The sequence below is a fragment of the Hypanus sabinus genome, chromosome 27 (assembly GCF_030144855.1).
Source record: "Hypanus sabinus isolate sHypSab1 chromosome 27, sHypSab1.hap1, whole genome shotgun sequence".
NCBI lineage: Eukaryota > Metazoa > Chordata > Chondrichthyes > Myliobatiformes > Dasyatidae > Hypanus > Hypanus sabinus.
In genome coordinates this window covers 31,713,220-31,735,080 of record NC_082732.1, presented here as the reverse complement: position 1 = coordinate 31,735,080, position 21,861 = coordinate 31,713,220, and the positions used below count along the sequence as shown (strand labels likewise).

The following is a 21,861-nucleotide window of genomic DNA, read 5'->3' as shown; positions in this document are numbered from 1 at the left end:
TTGATGACTCCTAACCTAGACGGATAGTCCTGTTTTCAACAAGTTATTTATTGTACCCCTGGGATTTAAAGCTTGAAAGTGTGCCAGAAATTAATGGATAAGGAATGTGGTCGAGCATCTCTGCTAAAAGATATTTCAGGACATTGATTCCTCCTCTGTCTCTAACATCCCACTACAGCGAGAAGATTGAACCACCTATGGGCGACAGGTAACCAGTATAAAGGACACACATCAGAAATGTTTTACCCTGTGCAACGCCAGTAACTATTTGTTATGTCCCATATGTATTCAAACTGCACAAACTTCAGAGCTTGAAATAAGACTCAGAATGAGAGAATAAGCTCAGCATTGCGGTGTAAGTGTGCTTGGAAACACCTTGCATTCCTTCGTGATGAAGCAGCTTCAACGATGCTGAACAGGAACTGGAATTGAGATTCACTTTTGGTACAGGTTACTTGCTGCATCACCCAAAATGCCCGTTTTCTTCTATTTCAGTAGCAAGACCCTGAAGCATTTTAGTTAGACTTGAGTCTTGGATCCTGTTTTTTAGTAAAGTTTCTGAACACTGTTTGAACTTTGGACTCACATCGATTATGCGGTGGTTACAAATCCAAAAATGTACAGGAAATGTATTGAGGTGTTTATTCCTGTAGAAATGTAATCCCTACGTGATGATCTAGGTGCAGTTAATGCTTTAAAATTAAGAGAAAGGAGTCATTGCAATGGTGCATTTGTACAATTTTATATGAAACCAAATCACCAGACATTGTGCAAATAGGACACCTGCTGCATTCCATCAAATATGTTAGCATCGATCCTGAGCACCATTCATGGAGAAATACCTTTCTTCAATTAAAGCGGCACCTTGTGTTAGGGTTTACAAACTCATGATTTAGTATCACACATTAATGTTACATTTGTTTTTACTTGTAATAAAAGTGAATAAAATAATTTGTAATGCTGTTTCTTCAGCCCTGTTTCACACTGAGAAAACAGGTGAAAATTAAATGAATTAAATAAAAGAACTGGCCTGATAACTCAACTGTTTATTTATTTACATCACTACATTTTCCTAAAGGAATAGGAAATAGGTGAACATTTAAAAATATTTTTCTCATCCATTCTCATAACCTACTAGATCAGAAAGGTCAGTTTGTACACACCCAAATGCTCATCAGTTCTTAGGCCTAAAGCAGATGAGGGTAATGCTGTATTCAATGAGACAGAATAGTGCAATTTCAAATATGTGGCCTTTCTTCCCCATTGCTTCCTGAGAAACAAATAAATCTCCTAGGTTACAGATAAGGGAATAAAGGTGCATTAACTCATTTACAGATGATACTCTTTCTCCAAGACTGTTAGCCATGAACTGGAGCGTTCTTGGTATGGCTACCAAGAGATATAATTATTAGGTCCACTTGTTCAAGTGGATTTACTATTTCATGTGATTTGAGTGGGTATTACCCAGACTAATTCTTTTCAGGTAAAATGTCATAAAGAGAATAAGCATCACTTCAATGGAAGTGCTGACAGAAAATATCTTATTATGGAAATTCCATGACTGGAAAGTAATAGCTACTTCCATCAATTGGTACATAAATGCAGATTCTTTCCTCCTAAATGTAATGACGCAAGTAGATTAGTTTGTGCGGCTGGAACATCTCCCGGCAGAGAGGACATTCTGCCTGTAAATTAAAAGCAAAATGTTAAAATGACCATGAAATAATGTTGCTTTGTAATAATGACAGATGAAGGAATCATTGGATAATAAGGATACAAACCAGACTAAAATAATACACAATACAAATCATAGGCTATAAATAATATACAATGCTATTTTCCCCGCGTCTGTGCTTCAAACCCTGAGGCATCTTTAAATTGTGGCTCAATGATTGAGCTGGAGTCCGAGGTGAACTTGGATTCAGTAGGAAACTAAGTGCTGGCATACGAGATGAAAGATGGAGTAAATACTGCTGGAAGAACTCGGCAACTGAGGGAAAGGGATAGTCAATATTTCAGGCTGAGACCCTGCATACGGAGACAAAACATTATGTGGAGCCGAGGGAGGGAGAGTCAGTCAGTGTTGTTTGATCCCTACTGTGGGTGACCAAAGGTAATCCTTTAGGTTTGGTCCATTGGAGGGCATGCTTGAGAATCAATAGCAACAGGGGCTAGCATGTGTTCAAAATGAATTTATTATCAAAGTACATATATGTCACCATATACAATCATGAGATTCATTTTCTTGTGGGCATACTCAATAAGTTCATTAGTATTGATCTTCAGCAAGTACAGACAGCAGAATATTCAACTAGATCATGGTGCAAATAGCTATTCATTGGGGATGGAGGGGGGTGGTGGAAGAGGGAGAGCTTAAAATGAAGCCATATGCAAATTTACAGTCAGTTCTAGAGTTAAATATGTGGCTCAGTGGTATAGAGGATAGGGATTGGTGATTCTCGGGACATTGGCACCAATATTAACAAAAGTAATTGATATATTGGGACAGGATCTACTTAAACTAGGCTGTAACCTGTGTACTGATATGCATCACATAACCTGGACATTGAGGGGAGGGGTGTAGAGTTGTGGGGATAATTTTGAATTCAAAATACTAGAATGAGGCAAAAGAATAATGCAGAGACATGGGGTATGGGATTTTCATATTTAAGGATCAAATGTTTAACAGTATGAAAACAAACAAAAAAAATGGTCAAACAATTTTAAATGCAATTTAGACATGTGGCGTTAATGGAAATATATGGTCAAGTCACTTATATGGTCAATAACCCCTCCAAGATTGGGAAATATGAACTCCAACATATCATTTAAGAGTACGGAAAACAACTGGAGTAGCCCTATAGTATAGGATTAGGAGATAATAAATGACAAGGGAAAAGAATGCAATAATTGTGGTATAAATTGGACAGATCAAGTTGACAAGCGTCATCTTGGAAATGAGTTTATAAAATGGATTTAAGACAGTATGTAGGGGAATGAGCCAGAGTAGAGACAATTTTAGATCTTATACAAGAGTTAATTAGTAATCACAAAACGAAAGGTCTTTTGGGGAAATTACCATAACTCGGTATGACAGAATAGAGTTTTATAGCCACATTCTTAAATCTAAAACTAGAATTTTAAATAAAGCTGATCAGAAAGGAACTCTGCCATGGACAGTCTCCAAGCCCAGCTGTGAAAGGAGGGGAGAGTTAGGTATGGGGCTCACCACTTCATCCCATAAAAATCCAGAGCTGCAGAAGTCCCAAAGATCACAGCACTGGGAGATGAAGGATCTTCAAAGATGGGCTACATCTGGAGACAACGAAAGACTGGCCCACAAGACAGACAACTCTTCAAGCTGCTGATGGCAGCCTATGCCGCAGAAGGGGTGATGAGATTAACTAAGTAATTACCTGAGAGCCAATCTTCAAAGTGGATCAGGACAATAAAGTGCGGCAGATGTATATTTAAATAAATCTGAAAATTCTTAATAGGTCACATTCCACTGAGAAATAGAACTGCTGCCTCTTCTCCCCGTGACCTTGTGGGTTTCCTCCGGGTGCTCTGGTTTCCTCCCACAGTCCAAGGACATACCAGTTGGTGGGTTAATTGATCATTGTAAATTGTCCCATGATTAGGCCAAGGTTAAATTGGGGTATATGTGGCTCGAAGAGCCTATTCTACGCTGTATCTCAATAAAATAAATACATTAAAAGTGTTTCATCTTTATTACCCAAGGAAGTAAGGGATAGCTGGAAAAAAAGAGCTCATGCTAGAAATCGTAAAATAAACACAGAAAATGCTAGAAATGCCTAACAGGTCAGTTAGCATGAAGAGGGAGAAACAATAATGAGCATTTAAAGTTGACAACTTTTCATCAGGACAGTAATAAATTAGAAGGTACAAATATTGTAAGGATTATGAACTCTTACAAGAACCAAAAATTATAAATATTAATTAAAAAGGTCAGAAATGGAAAAGTTAACATATACTAATAAGAACTAAACTAGACTGGAAAAATATGCAAGCATGTAAATATAAGTATAATGAAGCAAATTGGAGGTAGGGATTGATTTGTTTAGAGGCACTGAGAAAAAACTCAAGGAATATGAAAAGGCTGTGATTTTAAACCCATCTGGCTTCATAAGAATGGGCACAAAAACACTGAGATTCACTGGTGAACCAAGGAGCTCCTAATAATTAGTTATCAATACTAGCAAAGAAAATCTAATAGCTCTAAAACAGGGGTGTCAAACTCATTTTAGGTCACGGGCCGGATTGGGCAAAGTGCAGCTTCATGCAGGCCGGATCAGTCGGGCGCGTGCGAACGCAGCTTTCATTGCCTCAGTTTTTTCAGCCTGTTCTCATGTGTCTCAGTCTCTGCTATAACTACAAAGTGTTTCATTTCACAAATTCCGTTTCTTATGAAGAAGACTGCTGAGCAAGCATTATTTTTATGATTGGTATTAACTTACAATCATAGGCTTCATATCGCCGGGCCATTAATAATTAAAATAATAGATCTATCTAAAATGATCTCGCAGGCCGGATATAATTGTACGCTGGGCGGATATGGCCCGCGGGCCTTGAGTTTGACACCTATGCTCTAAAAGATGACAAATGCCCTAGTCTGATAACTTACTGTATAACCCATGCTGAAGGAGATGCCTGGAGAGGTGATCTGGTTGTGATCTATTAAAATTTCCTAGATTCTGGAACCAAGAGTCAAATAAGACCATAAGATATAGGAGCGGAATTAGGCCATTTGGCCCATCGAGTCTGCTCCGCCATTTCATCATAGCTGATACATTTTTCCTTGGTCCCAATCTCCTCCCTTCTCCCCTTTTCCATTCATACTCTGACTAATCAAGAATCTGTCAATCTCTGCCTTAAATATACCCAATGTCTTGACCACCACAGCTTCCTGTGGCAATAAATTCCACAGGTTCACCACACTCTGGCTAAAGAAATTCCTCCCCATTTCCATTCTAAATGGATGTCACCCTAATCTGAGGCTGTCTCCTCTGGTCTTAAACTCCCTCACCATAGGAAACAGCCTCTCCACATTCACTCTGTCAAGAACCTTTTAATATTTGATGTTTCAATAATCTTCTTCTGAATTCCAGTGAATAGAGAACCAGAGCCATTAAATGCAGCAGCCCTATTCACAAAAGGAGGGATGGTAAACATAGGGGACAATCAGCCAGCGAGTCCAACAATTACTGTCAGGAAAATCCTGGAATTCATTACTAAAGAAGTGATAACAGAGCACTTAGAAAAGTAAAACATGAGGTCACAAGGTTTCGTGGAAGTGAATTGACCTTGATACATTTATAGAGTTGTTTTGAGGATATATCTCGCAGTGGATAAAACAATGTGAATAAAATATACATGCATTTTCAAACTGCATTAGATAAAGTGCCAGGTACAAAAATAGTCTCACAAGAGCTAACCTTGATACCAAATTTAAGTATGAATGGAGGATCAGTTACTGAACAAAAGCAGAAGGAACAGAGTGGCTCGGTGATCAGTGCTGAAAGCTTTGCTATTTCAATCAGCATAAATGAATTCCTTGAAAAAAAATCTAACATCCCATTGACTTCCAGAATTGCTGGCCCATGATCAAAGTCGGGAAGGAAGGGATGACATTTAGTGGCTTGCATCAGTGGTTCAGAAGTAGCAGAGACGTGGACCTCTTCATAAATTATATCCCATCCTATTTATGGAAGAGGCTGTGATTGCCACTTTGGCCTCATTGGAACATTTAGAATGGAGACAAGGGTACTTATTTAAAAAAAAACTTAACTTTGGAATTCTCTATCCCAAAGGGCTGTACATGCTCAGTTGTTGTGCAGATATGAGGCTGAGATTAACAGATCTTTGGAATTCATCAGAATCAGGTTTATTAAATGAAATTTGTTGTTTTATAGAAGCAATATAAAAATACTGTAAGTTACAATTAGAAATATAAAACATAAATAAATAGTGCAATAAAAGAGCAAAATACGGAGTGTTCATGGACTGTTCAGAAATCTAATGGTGGAGGGAAAGAAACTGTTCTTAAAACATTTGAGTGTGTGTCTTCAGCCTCCCTGCACCTCCTCCCTGATGGCAGTAATGAGAAGCAAAGATCATGGGAATCAGGTGAGAAAATGGAATTGAGGCGGAAAGGAGAATGGTTCGAGGGGTCACGTGACCTGCTTCTGCTCCAGTCTCTTGACTGTTAGATCTGTGTTTGGTAAACGACACTTGTGGCATGTGTTTCACTGCTCCACCACTGGCCCAAAGCTCGTTAATTCAGAAAGCTGCTCCTCAAAATGTAGATATATAACTAAGGCTAGAGTGGCACTATGGTATCTAGATACCATGGTTTACATTGGCCAACTGTTGAAATGTTCCTTGTGTGTCTCATACCTTGGTGCTTTAATGAGTTAAAGGTGTTATGCAAATACAAATGTTAGTTGTATCTGCCCACCTTGGTATTGCACCATTCTGTGATGCACTCCCAGCAGAAGAGGTGTCCACATGGAGTAGCTGTTGAGTGCCTTCGTTCTTCCAAACACAGAATGCACTGGGAACTGCGGACTGGGAGGTCCTGGGAGGGATTTCTGTAAGAGAAAGTAGTAAATCTCTTGGCAAAGCAAAGCTTCCATCAGTTAATAAAAGCATTTAAAACTTAAAAATAACTGCACTTAGAAAACTACATCCTCTCTGTTCTACAATATAATTATCTTTCCAAATTTATAGTACCCAATAAAATTAAATACACTGTGCTGCTCCATTACTGGAAATGTTGCTTAATTTTGAAAGACAGGAACTGATAATTTTAGAAGTACTTACAATGTTTAATATCAAAGCAAGACTACTTTTACTTGTAGTCCAAAAGATCTCCAGTGAATTTCTTCAACTCCAGTCCAATTAAGAGTTAATTACCAAATAAGCTATTACTGAGTATACTGGCAGAGTTCGTGCATGGTTGGATGTGAGAGCAGGACACTTGAAGTAGTGAGTAGTAGGTCATTTGGACTCTTAAGCCCACTCCACTATTCATTACGATCACGTCTGATTTAAGTTTTCCCAGCTACATCCATTACCCTTGATTATCTCACTGATTACGAATCCACTTTATATCTTCTCTCAATCTACGTGAAGATTACTGTTACCCATGATTAGTGCACGACTCTTTTTACGAGCACCCATTTCTTGTCTGATACTCTCTGCTACTCTATGGCTGCTGACTGGCAGCTTTTATATTACTCCTATTTATTTTTGTTTGTTTTAACTCCACCCAAATAGACTTGAAAGCTTGGATCATCTCTCACGTGTATACTTAGAACATGGAACAATACAGCATAGGAAAAGGTCATTCAGCCCACAATGTTGTGCCCAACCAGCTAAAAAGCAAATCAAACACACAAACACTAATCCCTCCTACCTCACCATGTCCCTATCCCTCCATCTTCCTTATGTAAATGGATGTAATATGGTGGTCAACCACTGCTTGTTCCTTCTTCCAGTCAATAAAAGCCGATGGAAGTTCAAGGAGCTGGGTTAGGTACAGTAGACAGTGTTTTAAGCAAGGAGAGGAGGAATGGGCTAAGAATTCTATACTTGAATGCGCGTAGTGTCAGAAATAAGACAGATGAGCTTGAAGCTCAGATGAAAATGGGGAACTACGATATTGTTGGGATAACGGAGACATGGCTGCAAGGGGATCAGGCCTGGGAATTGAGTGTACCAGGGTATACGTGCTATCGTAGAGACAGAAATATGGGAAGAGGGGGTGGGGTGGCCCTGTTGGTGAGGAATGAGATTCAATCCTTAGCAAGAGGTGACTTGGGAACAGGGGAAGTAGAGTTTGTGTGGATTGAGCTGAGGAACAGTAAGGGTAAAAAGACCCTAATGGGTGTTGTGTACAGGCCCCCAAACAGTAGCGTGGATATTGGGTACGTTGATTAGGGAGTTAACATTGGCATGTGCTAAAGGTAATGCAGTCGTTATGGGAGATTTCAACATGCAGGTGAACTGGGAGAATCAGGTAGGTGCTGGACCCCAGGATAGGGAGTTTGTGGAGTGTCTAAGGGATGTATTTTTGGAACAGCTTGTGCTTGAGCCAACCAGGAACGAGGCTATTTTGGATTTGGTGATGTGTAATGAACAGGAATTGATAAGTGATCTTGAAGTAAAGGAGCCATTAGGAAGTAGTGATCATAACATGATAAGTTTTTATCTACAATTTGAGAGGGATAAGGGCAGATCAGAGGTGTCAGTGTTGCAATTAAATAATGGAGACTACGGAGCCATGAGGGAAGAGCTGGCCAAAGTTAAATGGGCGGATGCCCTGGCAGGAAAGACAGTGGATCAGCAGTGGCAGATATTCTTGGGGATAATACAAAAGATGCAAAAGCAGTTCATTCCAATGAGAAGGAAGGATTCAAAGAGGGGGAAGGGGCTACAGTGGTTGACAAAGGAAGTCAGATTGTATAGCATTAAAGAGAAAGAAGTATGACAGGGCTAAGATGAGTGGGAATACAGATGATTGGGAAAGTTTTAAGGAACAGCAGATCTTAACTAAAAAAGCAATACGGAGAGAAAAAATCAGGTATGAGCTCAGTCTAGCCAGGAATATAAAAGGGGATAGCAAAAGCTTTTTTAGCTATGTGAAGAGAAAGAAGATAGTTAAGAACAATGTTGGCCCCTTGAAGAATGAATTGGGAGAAATTGTTATGGGAAACAGGAAAATGGCAACAGAATTTAATGCGTACTTTAGATCTGTCTTCACCAGGGAGGACACAAGCAATCTCCCAGATGTATGGATGGGGCAGGCTCATAAGATATCAGAGGAATTGAGACAGATTGACATTAGGAAAGAAACTGTGATGAGTAGACTGGTAGGACTGAAGGCTAATAAATCCCCGGGTCCAGATGGTCTGCATCCGAGGGTTCTAAAAGAGGTGGCTCAGGAAATTGCGGATGCATTGGTAATCATTTTCCAATGTTCCTTAGATTCAGGATCAGTTCCTGAAGATTGGAGAGTGGCTAATGTTATCCCACTTTTCAAGAAGGGAGGGAAGGAGAAAACAGAGAACTATCGCCCTGTTAGCCTAATGTCAGTCGTGGGGAAGATGCTCGAGTCCATTATTAAGGACGAAATAGTGGCACATCTTGATGGCAGAAATAGGATTAGGCCGAGCCAGCATGGATTTACCAAGGGCAAATCATGCTTGACTAATCTGTTGTAGTTTTTTGAGGGTGTAACAAGGATGTTAGACGAGGGTAAGCCAGTGGATGTTGTGTACCTAGATTTTCAGAAGGCATTCGATAAGGTGCCTCATAGGAAATTGGTGAGTAAAATCAGAGCTCATGGCATTGGGGGCAGGGTTTCAACATGGATAGAAAACTGGTTGGCAGATAGAAAGCAAAGGGTAGCAGTGAATGGGTGTTTCTCGGACTGGCTGGAGGTGACTAGTGGGGTACCACAGGGCTCTGTATTGGGACCACAGCTCTTTACGATTTATGTCAATGATTTAGATGAGGGTATTGAAAACTATATCAGCAAGTTTGCTGACGATACTAAACTGGGTGGCAGTGTGACATGCAAAGAGGACGTTAGGAGAATACAGGGAGACTTGGATAGGCTGGGTGAGTGGGCAGATACTTGGCAGATGTCATTCAATGTGAATAAATGTGAAGTTATCCACTTTGGAAGCAGGAACAAGAGGGCAGAGTATTGTCTGAACGGTGTAGAGTTAGGTAAGGGAGAAATGCAGAGACCTAGAGTCCTAGTTCACCAGTCAATGAAGGTGAATGAGCAAGTGCAACAGGCAGTGAAGAGGGCAAATGGAATGTTGGCCTTTGTTACAAGGGGAATTGAGTACAAGAGCAAGGATGTCCTTTTGCATTTGTACAGGGCCCTGGTGAGACCACACCTGGAATATTGTGTACAGTTTTGGTCTCCAGGTTTAAGGAAGGACATTCTGGCAGTTGAGGAAGTGCAGCGTAGATTCACTAGGTCGATTCCTGGGATGGCAGGGCTGTCTTACGCAGAGAGATTGGAAAGATTGGGCTTGTACATGCTGGAATTGAGGAGATTGAGAGGGGATCTGATTGAAACGTTTAAGATAATTAAAGGATTTGATAGGATTGAGGCAGGAAATATGTTCCAGATGTTGGGGAGTCCAGTACCAGAGGGCATGGATTGAGAATAAGAGGTCAGTTATTTAAAACAGAGTTGAGGAAGAGCTTCTTCTCCCAGAGAGTTGTGGAGGTGTGGAATGCACTGCCTCGGAAGACGATGGAGGCCAATTCTCTGGATGCTTTCAAGAAGGAGCTCGATAGATATCTGATGGATAGGGGAATCAAGGGATATGGGGAAAAGGCAGGGACTGGGTATTGATAGTGAATGATCAGCCATGATCTCAGAATGGCGGTGCAGACTCGAGGGGCCGAATGGTCTACTTCTGCACCTATTGTCTATTGTCTAAATGTGCCTATCCAAACATCTCTTAAAAGCTAATACATTTACCTCTACCATCAAACCACAAAGCACATTCCAGGCATCTATGACTCTTGACTAAAAAAAAACTTACCCCTCACATCCCCCTTGAACCTACTGCTTCTCACTTTCAATGTATGCCCTTTGGTATTAGACATATCTACCCTCTGGTATTAGAAATTTCTACCCTGGGGAAAAGATACTTCCTTTCTACTCTATCTATGCCTCTTTCAACCTTATAAAACTCTTTTCAGATTTCCCCTCAGCCTCTGGCACTCGAAAAAACAACCCAAGTTTAAGCAGCCTCTCACCATGCCCTCTGAACCAGGCAGCATCCGGGTAAACCTCTTCTGCACCCTTCCCAAAACCTCAACATCCTTCCTATAGTAGGGCAACCAGAACTGTATGTAATACTCCAGATGTGGCCTGACCACAGCTTTATAACATTGCAACATAACTGCTTGACTTTTAAACTTCACCTCTTTTAGCAGAGCGACCTCGTAAGGTTTACACTAATAGCTGAACTTCCACAGCAACACCCAACTCTCTACTATATCCCATCATTGTTTCTGAACTCTCAAGCACAACTACCACGTAAGACTGGCAGGGAGAAAGCAAACCAGTGTCAAAAAGAAAAGGTAGTGACTTCAAGACTTGGTGATCACATGGTCTGGGTTGGATTCCACTGTTGTATGAATAGATCCCTCCACTATTAAAGATGAGGTGTTGAACAAAAGCTCTTTAAAATATTCTTTTGCATGACTATAAAATAAAGCAGGGAACTCTTGCCTGAGGTGGTGATTAATATTTATTGCATAACCAATCCAAAAGGCAGGATGCCTGGCTGCTTTCACTCTGACATGAAAGGCAAGAATTCCCAGTGGATGCCCATTTCAATTTGAATTCCCATTCTGACATGTCTGTCCATGGCCTCCTCCCCTGCCATGAAGAGGCCAAACTGAGGTTCAAGGAGTAACACCTCATATTCATCGAATAGCCCAATCCTGATGGCAAGAACATTCTATAACTTACAATAACCTCTCCCCTCTCCCCCTTCTCTCTTCTTCCATTCCCCATTCTGGACCCACTCATCCCTCTTCATCTCCTCACCTGCCTTCCTCCTTCCCTTTCTCCCACGGTCGATTGTCCTCTTTTATAGGATTTCTTCTTCAGCCCTTTACCCCATTCCCTAAACACTCCCAGCTTCTAACTTTATCTCCCTTCCTCCCCAATGGTCTCACCTATCACCTGCCAGCTTGTACTCCTTACCCACCCCCACCTTTTTATTCCAGCTTCTGCCCTCTTCCTTGCCAGCCCTGATGAAGGGTCTCAGCCTGAAATGTCAATTGTTTATTCCTCTCCATAGATGCTGCCTGACTTGCCGAGTTCCTCCAGCACTCCACCTTGATTATCTGGGCAGTTACCAGACACAATCTTCTGAACTTCTTGTAACAGTGATACTTCAAATTATCTCTATGTTTATAAACCACTTTGGAAAGGACAGAGATCATTACAGGTGCTGCTTGCATGCAAGTATTTTCTTTTGTTGTAGAACCCCGAACAAGGTAATGGTGTGCTAAACACAAGTTAAATATGGGTAGTCTAGAGGCAATGCTCAGTACTCTATCCAGAAGAATATTTGAATATGGCATTAATTTTAAAGTACAACTGCTCACAGCCTCTCACCAATTGGCATAATTGCATTAGTTGGAACAGCATTGATTACCCGGCAGTGAAATGAGAAGTCGTGGTCATACCTTGAGCATGGAAGATTGCGATGAAGCTTCCACTCTTGCCGGGCACGCTGCCTCTGCCTGTGGCTGTTAACCTGCATGACAACCATCAGGGCCAACTGCAGCAAGGAGATCTTCCCGAGCAATTCATAACTCCACCGGATTCCAGCACTGTCACGGAACAGACCACGCACACACAGCTACGAAGCACAGAAGGAAATTCTTTAGTAAAGTGGCAGAATTGGAATATGCAAACCACACGTCAAAGGCACTTGCAGGTACTATGTGTACACATTCCATTAGACACATATAGGACTGCACTTTAGCTGTAAAGAATGTCCAGCCACATCAAGTGCACACTTAACAGTCAAAGATCAGAATTCATAACTGGATGTGATAGGACTGAGAGAAGGTGGACAATTAAGCAGCTAGCAGGAGGCAGAGATAAAATAACGTTTTCATCCTCAATAATAACAGGACTAGTATGCGACTGCTGAAGACAAGCCTGAAGAATTCGTAGCTATGTTCAGACATCCTCTTGAGACCCCCTCCCATCACAGAAATTCAAAATAGAAACAAAACTGAAGGAAAAGCAAAACCGAAGGGCCTGTATTGTGCTGTAGGTTTTCTGTGTTCTGTGAAACACCCAGGTCAAGCAACAGCTGTGGAAAGAGAAGCAGATAACATTTCAGGTTGAAGACTATGTGCTGGGGTACAAGAGCAGTTCAAGTTTGGTTATCCTGTAGCAAATGATTCAATCTGTCAAAATCTCACCAAAGCCCTCTCACCAGCAAAATCATCAAGGCAACGAAACAATACAGCGACAAGATCCAGACACAACTCTCCGCCAACAACACACGCAGCTTACAGCAAGGTCTGCACACCATCGCAGACTTCAAAGCTAAGTGCAGTGGTGCTGACAACATCGCTGCCTCTCTCCCAGATAAGCTGAATCATTTTTACGCTCAGTTCAATATTGCCAACACTGAGCCCCTGTTGCCGAAGCGACCTGCACCTTGCTCATCTGCACAGCTCCAATCTGCTAATTAAATTTGATGATACTACATTGATTGGGCCTTATCTCAAATGATAATGAGGCAACCTACAGAGAAGAGGTCATCACCCTGACACAGTGGTTACAAGAAAACAACCCCTCCCCCAATTGCAAGAACAAAGGAGCTGGTTGTGGACTACAGGAGGAATGGAGACAGGCTAACTCCTATTGACCAATGGATCTGGGGTTGAGAGGGTGAACAGTTTAAGTTCCTCAGCATATACATCACCAAGGGTCTCACATGGACTGTACATATTGGCTGTGTGGTGAGAAAAGCACAACAGCGCCTCTTTTACCTCAGCCGGTTGAAGAAATTTCATATGAGTCTCCAAATCCTAAGGACTTCCTACAGGGGCACAATCCTGACTGGCTGCGTCACTGCCTGGTACGGGAACAGTACTTCCCTGAATCGCAGGACTCTGCAGAGAGTGGTGCAGACAGCCCAGCGCACCTGTAGATGTGAACTTCCCATGATTCAGGATAATTACAGAGACGGGTGCAGCTACCATCCATCAACTCTCAAGAGGTTCAACACAATTCCAAAGCATCTAGCCACTAAACATAAATTCCTTTATCACCAGTTGCAATATGTACCATTTACCAAGTGCACAGCAGTTCACTCAGGCAACCAAGGCATCACCTCCCATACCTGAATCCTCTCCAAGAACAATGGTAGTAGGTGTACCACCACCTGTATGTTTCCCTCCCAAGTCACATTCACCAGAGCAGCTGCAGTTTAAGATGGCTCATCAGCACCTTCTCCTGGGCATGGTTAGGGATGGCAGTGAACAGTGGCCTTGCCTATGATTCTCAGAACCTCCCCAATAAAAGAAACATTTAATTTAAAGAAGGACCCTTCCTTTAAACAAGGAGTCCATAAGTCAAGACAAAAATGGGAAAGTGATTTGAATATTAAAATTGAAGAAACAAATTGGTCAAGACTATGTCTTGATAGTATGACAAATACAATAAATGTCCGGTTAAGATTAGTGCAATGTAATTTTTTACATCAATTATATATTACACCAAAAAAAAAATTAAACCCAAATTTATCCGATCAATGTTTCCGATGTAAACAAGAAATCGGTACTTTTTTACATTCTACTTGGTCTTCTTCTAAAATTCAACCTTTTTGGACAAATTTAAGAGTTTTATTGGAACAAATTATTGGAACACAACTTCCACATAATCCAATATTATTTTTATTAGGTGACATTGAAAGGATAAAATTGAAACCCAAATTGAATAAATATCAGAAAAAATTTATAAAAATTGCATTGGCAGTAGCCAAAAAGGCTATTGCAATTACTTGGAAATCGGATGCATACTTAAGTATAGATCGTTGGAAGAACGAAATTTACAGCTGTAATCCACTTGAAAAAATTACTTATAATTTAAGAGATAAATATGAAACATTTTTGAAAATTTGGTGCCCTTATTTACAAAAGACAGGATTAAATATATAGGTGCTCCGAAGATAAAATAATTGGTTATTTGGGGAAATAAATGAATATATATATTGAAGTTATTACGAACTCCATGGAGCATGTGGGGATCTCCCGATATCCAGGCACTCTTTCTTTCTTTTTTTTTAATATAGGGATGTTAGGGGGGAGGGGTTAAGGGGAGGGGGGTAAGGGTATATATATATTTTTTTTACATTTTTTTTCTTTCTGTAATTATTTGAAAACTCAATAAAAAAAGTTTTTAAAAAAAGGACCCTTCCTGTCTACAATGTACGGCCATAGAATATAGAACAGTACAGCATAGTACAGCCCTTCGGCCCGTGAAGTTGTGCCTATCATTTAACCTACTCCAAGATCACAGGAGTCAGCACGATGCTATTACAGCTTGGGACATCGGGAAATTGGAGTTCAATTCTGTAAGGAGTTTGTATGTTCTCCCCATTGTGCAAAGACAGGTTGGTTACTAGGTTAATTGGACATTGTAAACAGTCTCGTGATTAAGCTGGTGTTAAACGGGTGGGTTGCTGGGCGGTGTGGCCCCTTGGGCTGGAAGAGCCGGTTCTGCAATGTATCTTGAAAAATGTATCCTGGCTAGCTGGTGGCGTAATGGCATCAGCACCAGACTCCAGAGCAAAGGCTCCAGAGTTCGAATCCAAGTCGGACCACCCTCTGAGCACTTTCCATCTGTGCCGGGTTGAGCGTCGAGGTATCCCCTTGGCCTTGTAAAAACATACAAGGATCAAGTCAGGAAAATTCATATTGTGACCCGGTTAATCTGAAAGGAGACCAATCCTGACACCACTCGCCAGACAATAATGGCTGACTGTCTGGTGCGACCCACTTAAAAAAAGAATAAATTTGAAAAAAATAGTATGGGGTGTAGATTTTTTTTAAATAATTAAATTAACCATACTAGTGTATTTCATTACTCAATTTATTTTACTTGATTATCAATATGGGATACTGTGATTATATGTATTTTGTGCTATCTTATTTTGATTTATAATCAGTATCCTTATGAACTCTGTATTTGTGTATATGAAATTTAATAAAAATATTGGAAAAAGATAGAAAGAAAAAATAGTATTTCCACACTGAAAAAAGTTTTGTCAATCTATGCCTCTTATTGTCTTGTATACCAACCACTATTAAGTCTTCGTTCGAACTCCTAAGCTCCAAAGAGAAAAACCCTAGCTTTCCTCATAAGGCATGGTGTTCAATCCAGGCAACATCTTGGTAAATCTCCTCTGCACCTTGTCTAAAGCTTCCCGCATCCTTCCTGTGATGAGGTGACTAGAACTTTCTATACCTTCTGGTATTTTGCCTACTGATCTTAGTGGACCAACACAGAAACGACTTACATAGGTGATGTTGGTAAGTCTTTTGGCGATGTGGTAGAAAGCACCATTGAGGTAGAAGATGCCCAGGTGCAAGCGGTGCAGCAAGGAGATCACCTGTCGCAGAACATAGATTGCCTGCAGCAGCACTTTCTTCTGCTGCTCGGACAGGGCACTGACTGTGCTCTGAAGCCACTGCGAGACCCTGGGCCGTACCAGCACCCATCTGCTCTCCAGTGCGCGGACGCCCTCGCTCTCAGCTTGCAGGTCCAACTCCAGGCGGTTTAGTCCCCGCTCCAGCAGGTAAGGAACGCAGGTGTGAAGGATGATGAGAGCTGCCCGCCTGACTCGAGAAGGCACCCGCCGCCCACTGGAGTCCACCTGGATGATGTTAACATACTCCTCACCCAGTGTCTGATAACCTGTACAGAGGGGACACAACAATTAACTGGAAACTTGTAATCACCAACACCAAAGACTTGCATTTGTATAGCTTCTGAAATGTACAAAGACATCCCAAGATATTTCAATGGTTAAACCCAAACACACCCAAAATCATAAAACACCATGTTTTATAATCACAGAAGCCAACAAAATGGGGTTGTATTTAATCCACCCACAGATCAAACCTGAGGGGGCAAAGTGATCCATATCAGCAGCTGTCAAGGACAACCCTAAACTCTAGGGTATGGGGACTGGCAGGATCAAGATGCATTTCAGATTTTAAGCAGAGTTCGCCACCGAGCTGGGCACAGCAAGTTTATAGTCATGTGCACAACTACAGCGAGGAACAGGTACGGTGTAAAACTTGTTTGCAGCAGCATCACGGGCACATGGATACAGACAACACACAAAATAAAAGTTATAAACAAATTACACGTGACAGTGAATAGAGGAAAGGAGAACTCTATGCAAAACAAGATAGTGCAAAAAAAAAACACCCTTCAGCGATGAGTGCAAGAGACGGTTCGTAGTGTTCCCATCCTGAGGTAGGATGAGGGGGGTGGAGGTCCATTCACAAACCTGACAGGTGTACGAAAGTAGCTATTCTTGAACCTGATAGTGTGGGACTTCAGCCTTCTATACCCCCTCCCCACCAGGGGCAGTGAAAAGACAGCATGACCCAGATGGAGCAGTGCCTACAACATACATGGGCACATGGCTGAAATTCGAGAGCTATGCAAGTTAACATTAACACACTTGCATGGAAACAAGAGGGTCAGCAATCCAAAAGGAGCAGAGAGACCTGTTTAGTAGTAAGGTCCATGTGATTTTTTATTTTAACCAGAAACAATGATGCAACAGGCATCATTTCAAAACAAAACTCTAAGCAATATCCAGCAGTAACTGAACCTGACCTGCTAATGTTGTTAGGGAAAAGTACGTCAACTCTACCAGCAATTCTATCTCCTTTCTCCATTCCAACCATCGCCTGGCACCTGTACAAAGGAAACAGCAAAGTCAACTGCAAATTTCTTGATCTGAAACACACAAAAGGACGTGCTGGTAAAATATACACAGCAAGCAAGACACATATTCCTGGGTGCAGGTAATTGCTGGGGTATGGACAAGCTCTTCAAAAATTTGTATATAATGTCCAAAACAAAAGGGAAACCAATGAGATTGTGATGTAACAGAACATGAAGTGGGGACAGGATTAGACTGCAGAAAAAGAAGGTAACTGATTCGAAGTTGGGTATTGTACACATCAAAATACACCAGGACAGGGTTGGGAATTATTTGTGGCACCAACAGTTATTTTAATTGGAAGTGCTGTGAGGTGAAGAGATACTCAGTTCCAAGCAAAGTGAACCTAACTTTAACAGTGGTGGGAGAAAAAAGACTATCCATTGCACACAAGTGATTTTACAGATGCTGGGAATCTTGAGCAACACACAAAAGGTGCTGGAGGAGCTCAGTCAGTATCTATGGAGGGGAAAGAATTGATGTTTTGGGCAGAAGGCCCTCATTAGGACTAGAAAGGAAGAGGGCAGAAGCCAGAATAAAGGGGGAGGGGAGGGAGTGGGAGGAGTACAAGTTAGCAGGTGATAGGTGAACCCAAGTGGGGGGGCGAAGGTGTGTAGTGCTGGAGTACAAAGGTGGGAGGTGATAGGTGAAAGAGTTGAAAGGCTGATGAAAGAGGAATTTTTTTAGGAGAGGACAACCTGAATGTGGCCTCACAAACACGAGAAAAACTGCAGATACTGGAAATCCAAAGCAACACACAAAATGCCTCAATGAAGCCTGCAGGGTTCCTCCAGCATTTTCTGAACGTGGCGGAGAAGAACCATGTCGGAATGAGAGGCATCCTGCCTCAACACCATCTCAAAAGAAATCAGGACACTTGCAAAATTAAAAGTTAGACAAACCGTTGAAAAGCTCCAGAATCTGAGACCAGCCCAATCAGGATAGTGTTTTTTTTTTCTCTCCCACCATTGTCAAGGTTAGGGTTCACTTTGCAACCTGTCCCTGTCCTCTGGCTACCCAATCAAAATTATTGCAAAAGCCTGACCTTATTGTTGATCAGCCTTGAATCAGGACACTGAAAGTGAAAGAATTAGTTGGAAAAAATGAATCTCCCCAAATTTGTTCTTGCACATATCTAAAGTAACGAGCTTCAGTGGGTTATGTCTTCTTCACCTCCCCTCAACGCTTGACCGCAGACCCAGCTCACCAGCAAAGATCTGGAAAACGTCATTGGCACAGCTCCGCAGTGAGCTTAGGTAGTACTCATCCTTCTGGTTGGAACGAATGAAATGCGGCTGGTTCACTGGCAGCACAGGCATCCCAGACCCTACAGAAAAGAACAATACAAATATGCATCACCTGGAAAACGGACCAGGCTACGCACTAGCCAGGGCTTTGGTTTAATTCTGTGGAGAGCTTCAAGTCATAGCTAAGATCACCTTTTTTCCACATTCATCACTGCTTGCCCCCATCTCTCAGCCTACAATATTCACTGTTCACACCTTCATGCACATCCTTATTCTCTCCAGACTTGACCATTCTAGTTTCCTCTTGGATGACCTCCCCCACCAAACTACTTCCATAAACTTTGTTACCCATATCCTAAATCACAGAAGGTCTGTTCACCTAACATTTCTGTGCTTATTCTTCGCTGGCACCCAGTTATCAATTTTACAATCCTTCCATGATCTTCACTCGAATCTTATCAAGCCTTCTAATAATCTTAGTACGAGATTGTTGCCATGTGAAGTATTATGACTGCAGTTTAGATGAACATCAGTTGACCACAATGGGATATGAAAGATTCCAAGAAGCATTGATGTCTGCTGAAACCATTTTCTCTAGTTGCAGAGTACAGAACTAAAAAGTTGCCTGCAGTTTAAAGGTAGGTGAGAAATGAAGAGAACTTTCTTTAAGGTTGTAAATTTTCTTTCATCATGTTCTCTTACAACATTGGAGACCATTTGGCCCACTGAGCCTATACTGGCTCTCAAAGCAATCCCATTCCCACTGCCTATTCTCTTAAACATAATTCCATCCTGATTCTTCTACCACCCACCAAACGCTCTCATGACCAATTAGCAACGGATTTTGGATGTGGGAGGAAACTGGATTACCCAGGGAATGTGCAGTCTTTATCCTGACAGCACCAGACATCATGATTGATCCTAGGTCATTGGAATTGTGAGGTAGCAGCGCCATCCCCAAGCTCCCATCAAGTGCCCCCCATCACGAGTGGTAGTGTCTTGCATATTTCCAGTATCTGTAGTCTTCCCTGTATCTCCAAGTGCACCCATCGCCTTCTTTGACCCCTAATTTTAAGCACTTTAACTGCCCCAACGCACCACCGATGCTTCATCATTCCAGCTCTTCAGAACCCAAAGGGAGTCAAAGACTACGGAGATGACATAGAAAAGCACGAGATCCATCAGGATGTTCGATGAAAAACAGAATGAACTCTAGGGGATGTGCAACCTCACTGTTCCTAAACATGCAAACAATATTTCATGAATTCCTCACCTGTTGCTCAAACACTGGCGGTGAACACTCAGCTGTGGGACCCGAGCCAGAGATCTTTCTTTTGAACTTTCCTTCTTGGAGACTGTTTGACTAAGCTTTCAGAGGGTTCAATGTCAAATTTTATCTAACTTATACTCTGACAAGGCTTCTGCGAGACTTGGGCTCCATTGAACCTCCTACCTCAAGGGTGGTGGATGAGGGGAGTGGGATGTGGAAGGGATGTCTTCTCGGGAGCGGTTATACTAATGACCCCCTCTACCTAACTGGTGCCGATGGCTGCATCTGCAATGTCCCCCAAGCCTCCAGAACTGAGGAACTTCCTCCCAGCTTGGCCCTACATCAGGGGAGCAGCCTCCCGGATCTACTGAAAGCCGATCCGCAACAGCGAACACCCGGATCTGCTGAACGTCCGGCCCCAACAGCCGACTCCCGGATCTGCTGAACGCCGGCCGGGCAGCAACAGCAAACACCCCGATCAGCTCAACGCCTGGCCCCGCTTCCCCAGAGCTTCATCTCAGCGCCGAGTCCTTCCCGTACAATCCAACCAACCAATCACCAACCGGAAGAAAAATAAACAACCAATCAGTAGCTAAATGAGCTCTTGCGAACCAACCAACCAACCGGCGCGGAAACCAACTAACCAATCAACGTGGAAATCAACTAACCAATCGAAACGGAAAACCACCAATCAATCAGCGCGGAATCCAACCAATCAAACAGCGAAAAAAAAATTGAAGCTCCGCGGTCGTTTTGGCGGTTCGCCGAAGAACGAGATGTTAAAATAAAGGAAGAAGTAAGCTAGGAAGTGGGGGAAATGTGTTTTAAAAATCACGGAATTATTAGAGGCATAGATTGGACTTTTCTCTCCAGAGCAGAGTATTCTAGAAGTAGAGGACATAGGTTTAGGGTGAGGGGGTTTGGTAAATTCTGAGGATGGTGGTTGTGATCTGAAATGCATTGTCCTGAGTGTATGGAGGAAGCAAGTACTCTCACAGCATAAAACATCTACACACTTGAATCGCCAAAGCACAGAAGGTTTAAAGTCAAGTACTGGTAAATAGGATTAATATAGATAGGTATTTGATAGCATGGATGAGGTGGGCTGAATGGCCCGTGCCTCTGCTCCGTGACTCTCACTTGAGTCTATTTAGCACCTGTTGTGGATATGTGAGTGTACCTGGCGGTAGAAAGGCACTGGACACTGGCGTTAATATATTTAAATACCTGATGGTTGGGGCTTGTATCTGTGCTGTATGACATATACAATAACAATTCCAAAACATTTTTGTGCATAAAACCACAAGAAGTGGACTACCTATGGACTGCAGGATAAACTAAAGTTAGCATTAACTCCAAGGGAAAGGCTTGCTTATAAAGTTACTTGCACTGAGCAAGGAGTGTTTTAGAATTCATCAAGGAATTGCTAAAGAAAAGGAAAATATAATAGAAATCCAGCATGCAATAACAAAAATGAATGTAAGAGCTTCTAAAAGGAAATACTGGTGAGGGCAAAGGAATGTCCTTTCCAAAGAGAAACGGAAGAATTTATAATGAAATTTATGGTACGCCAATGGAATTAAACTTTTTTTCTGTCTTTACTGAAGTTGATTTTAAAAACTCCCAAAAGTTCTGGAAAACCTGAAGTCTAATGCAGGTGAGGAAGTAAAAAAAAGAGAAAATAAATGCTGCTAGCTGAGTTAAGGAATCTGGAGTTAGATAAATTCAAAAGACCTGATTAACTGCATTGGAAACTTTGAAAGCAGTCACAGGTGATTCTGAATGCTTC

General features: G+C 41.8%; 1 protein-coding gene across 2 annotated transcripts; it reads right to left on the bottom strand.

Annotated features, from left to right (window-relative positions):
* Positions 1–76: 76 nt before the first annotated feature.
* Positions 77–20,619, bottom strand: pex10 (peroxisomal biogenesis factor 10). Of its 2 annotated transcripts, none has more exons than XM_059952166.1 (7): positions 20,076–20,619; positions 18,763–18,882; positions 17,447–17,527; positions 16,113–16,510; positions 12,256–12,431; positions 6,418–6,611; positions 77–1,685 (listed from the first exon to the last, which is right to left on the bottom strand). In XM_059952166.1, exons 2-6 carry the CDS (start codon positions 18,872–18,874, stop codon positions 6,461–6,463), a joined length of 918 nt encoding a protein of 305 aa, XP_059808149.1. In that variant the 5' UTR covers positions 18,875–18,882; positions 20,076–20,619; the 3' UTR covers positions 77–1,685; positions 6,418–6,460. The 2 variants fall into 2 exon arrangements, with proteins under 2 accessions (XP_059808149.1, XP_059808148.1); XM_059952165.1 differs by having other exon boundaries at positions 6,479–6,611.
* Between the last annotated feature and the right edge of the window lie 1,242 nt (positions 20,620–21,861).

Coding starts and splice junctions, on each gene's coding strand:
- pex10 (XM_059952165.1), bottom strand. CDS start 18,874: ATGCCTGTGCTGCCAGTGAACCAGCCGCATTTCATTCGTTCCAACCAG. Junction 12,432..16,112: donor GACTTACCAACATCACCTAT/GTAAGTCGTTTC, acceptor TGTGCTTCGTAG/CTGTGTGTGCGTGGTCTGTT. Junction 1,686..6,478: donor CAGAATGGTGCAATACCAAG/GTGGGCAGATAC, acceptor TTTAATTTACAG/GCAGAATGTCCTCTCTGCCG.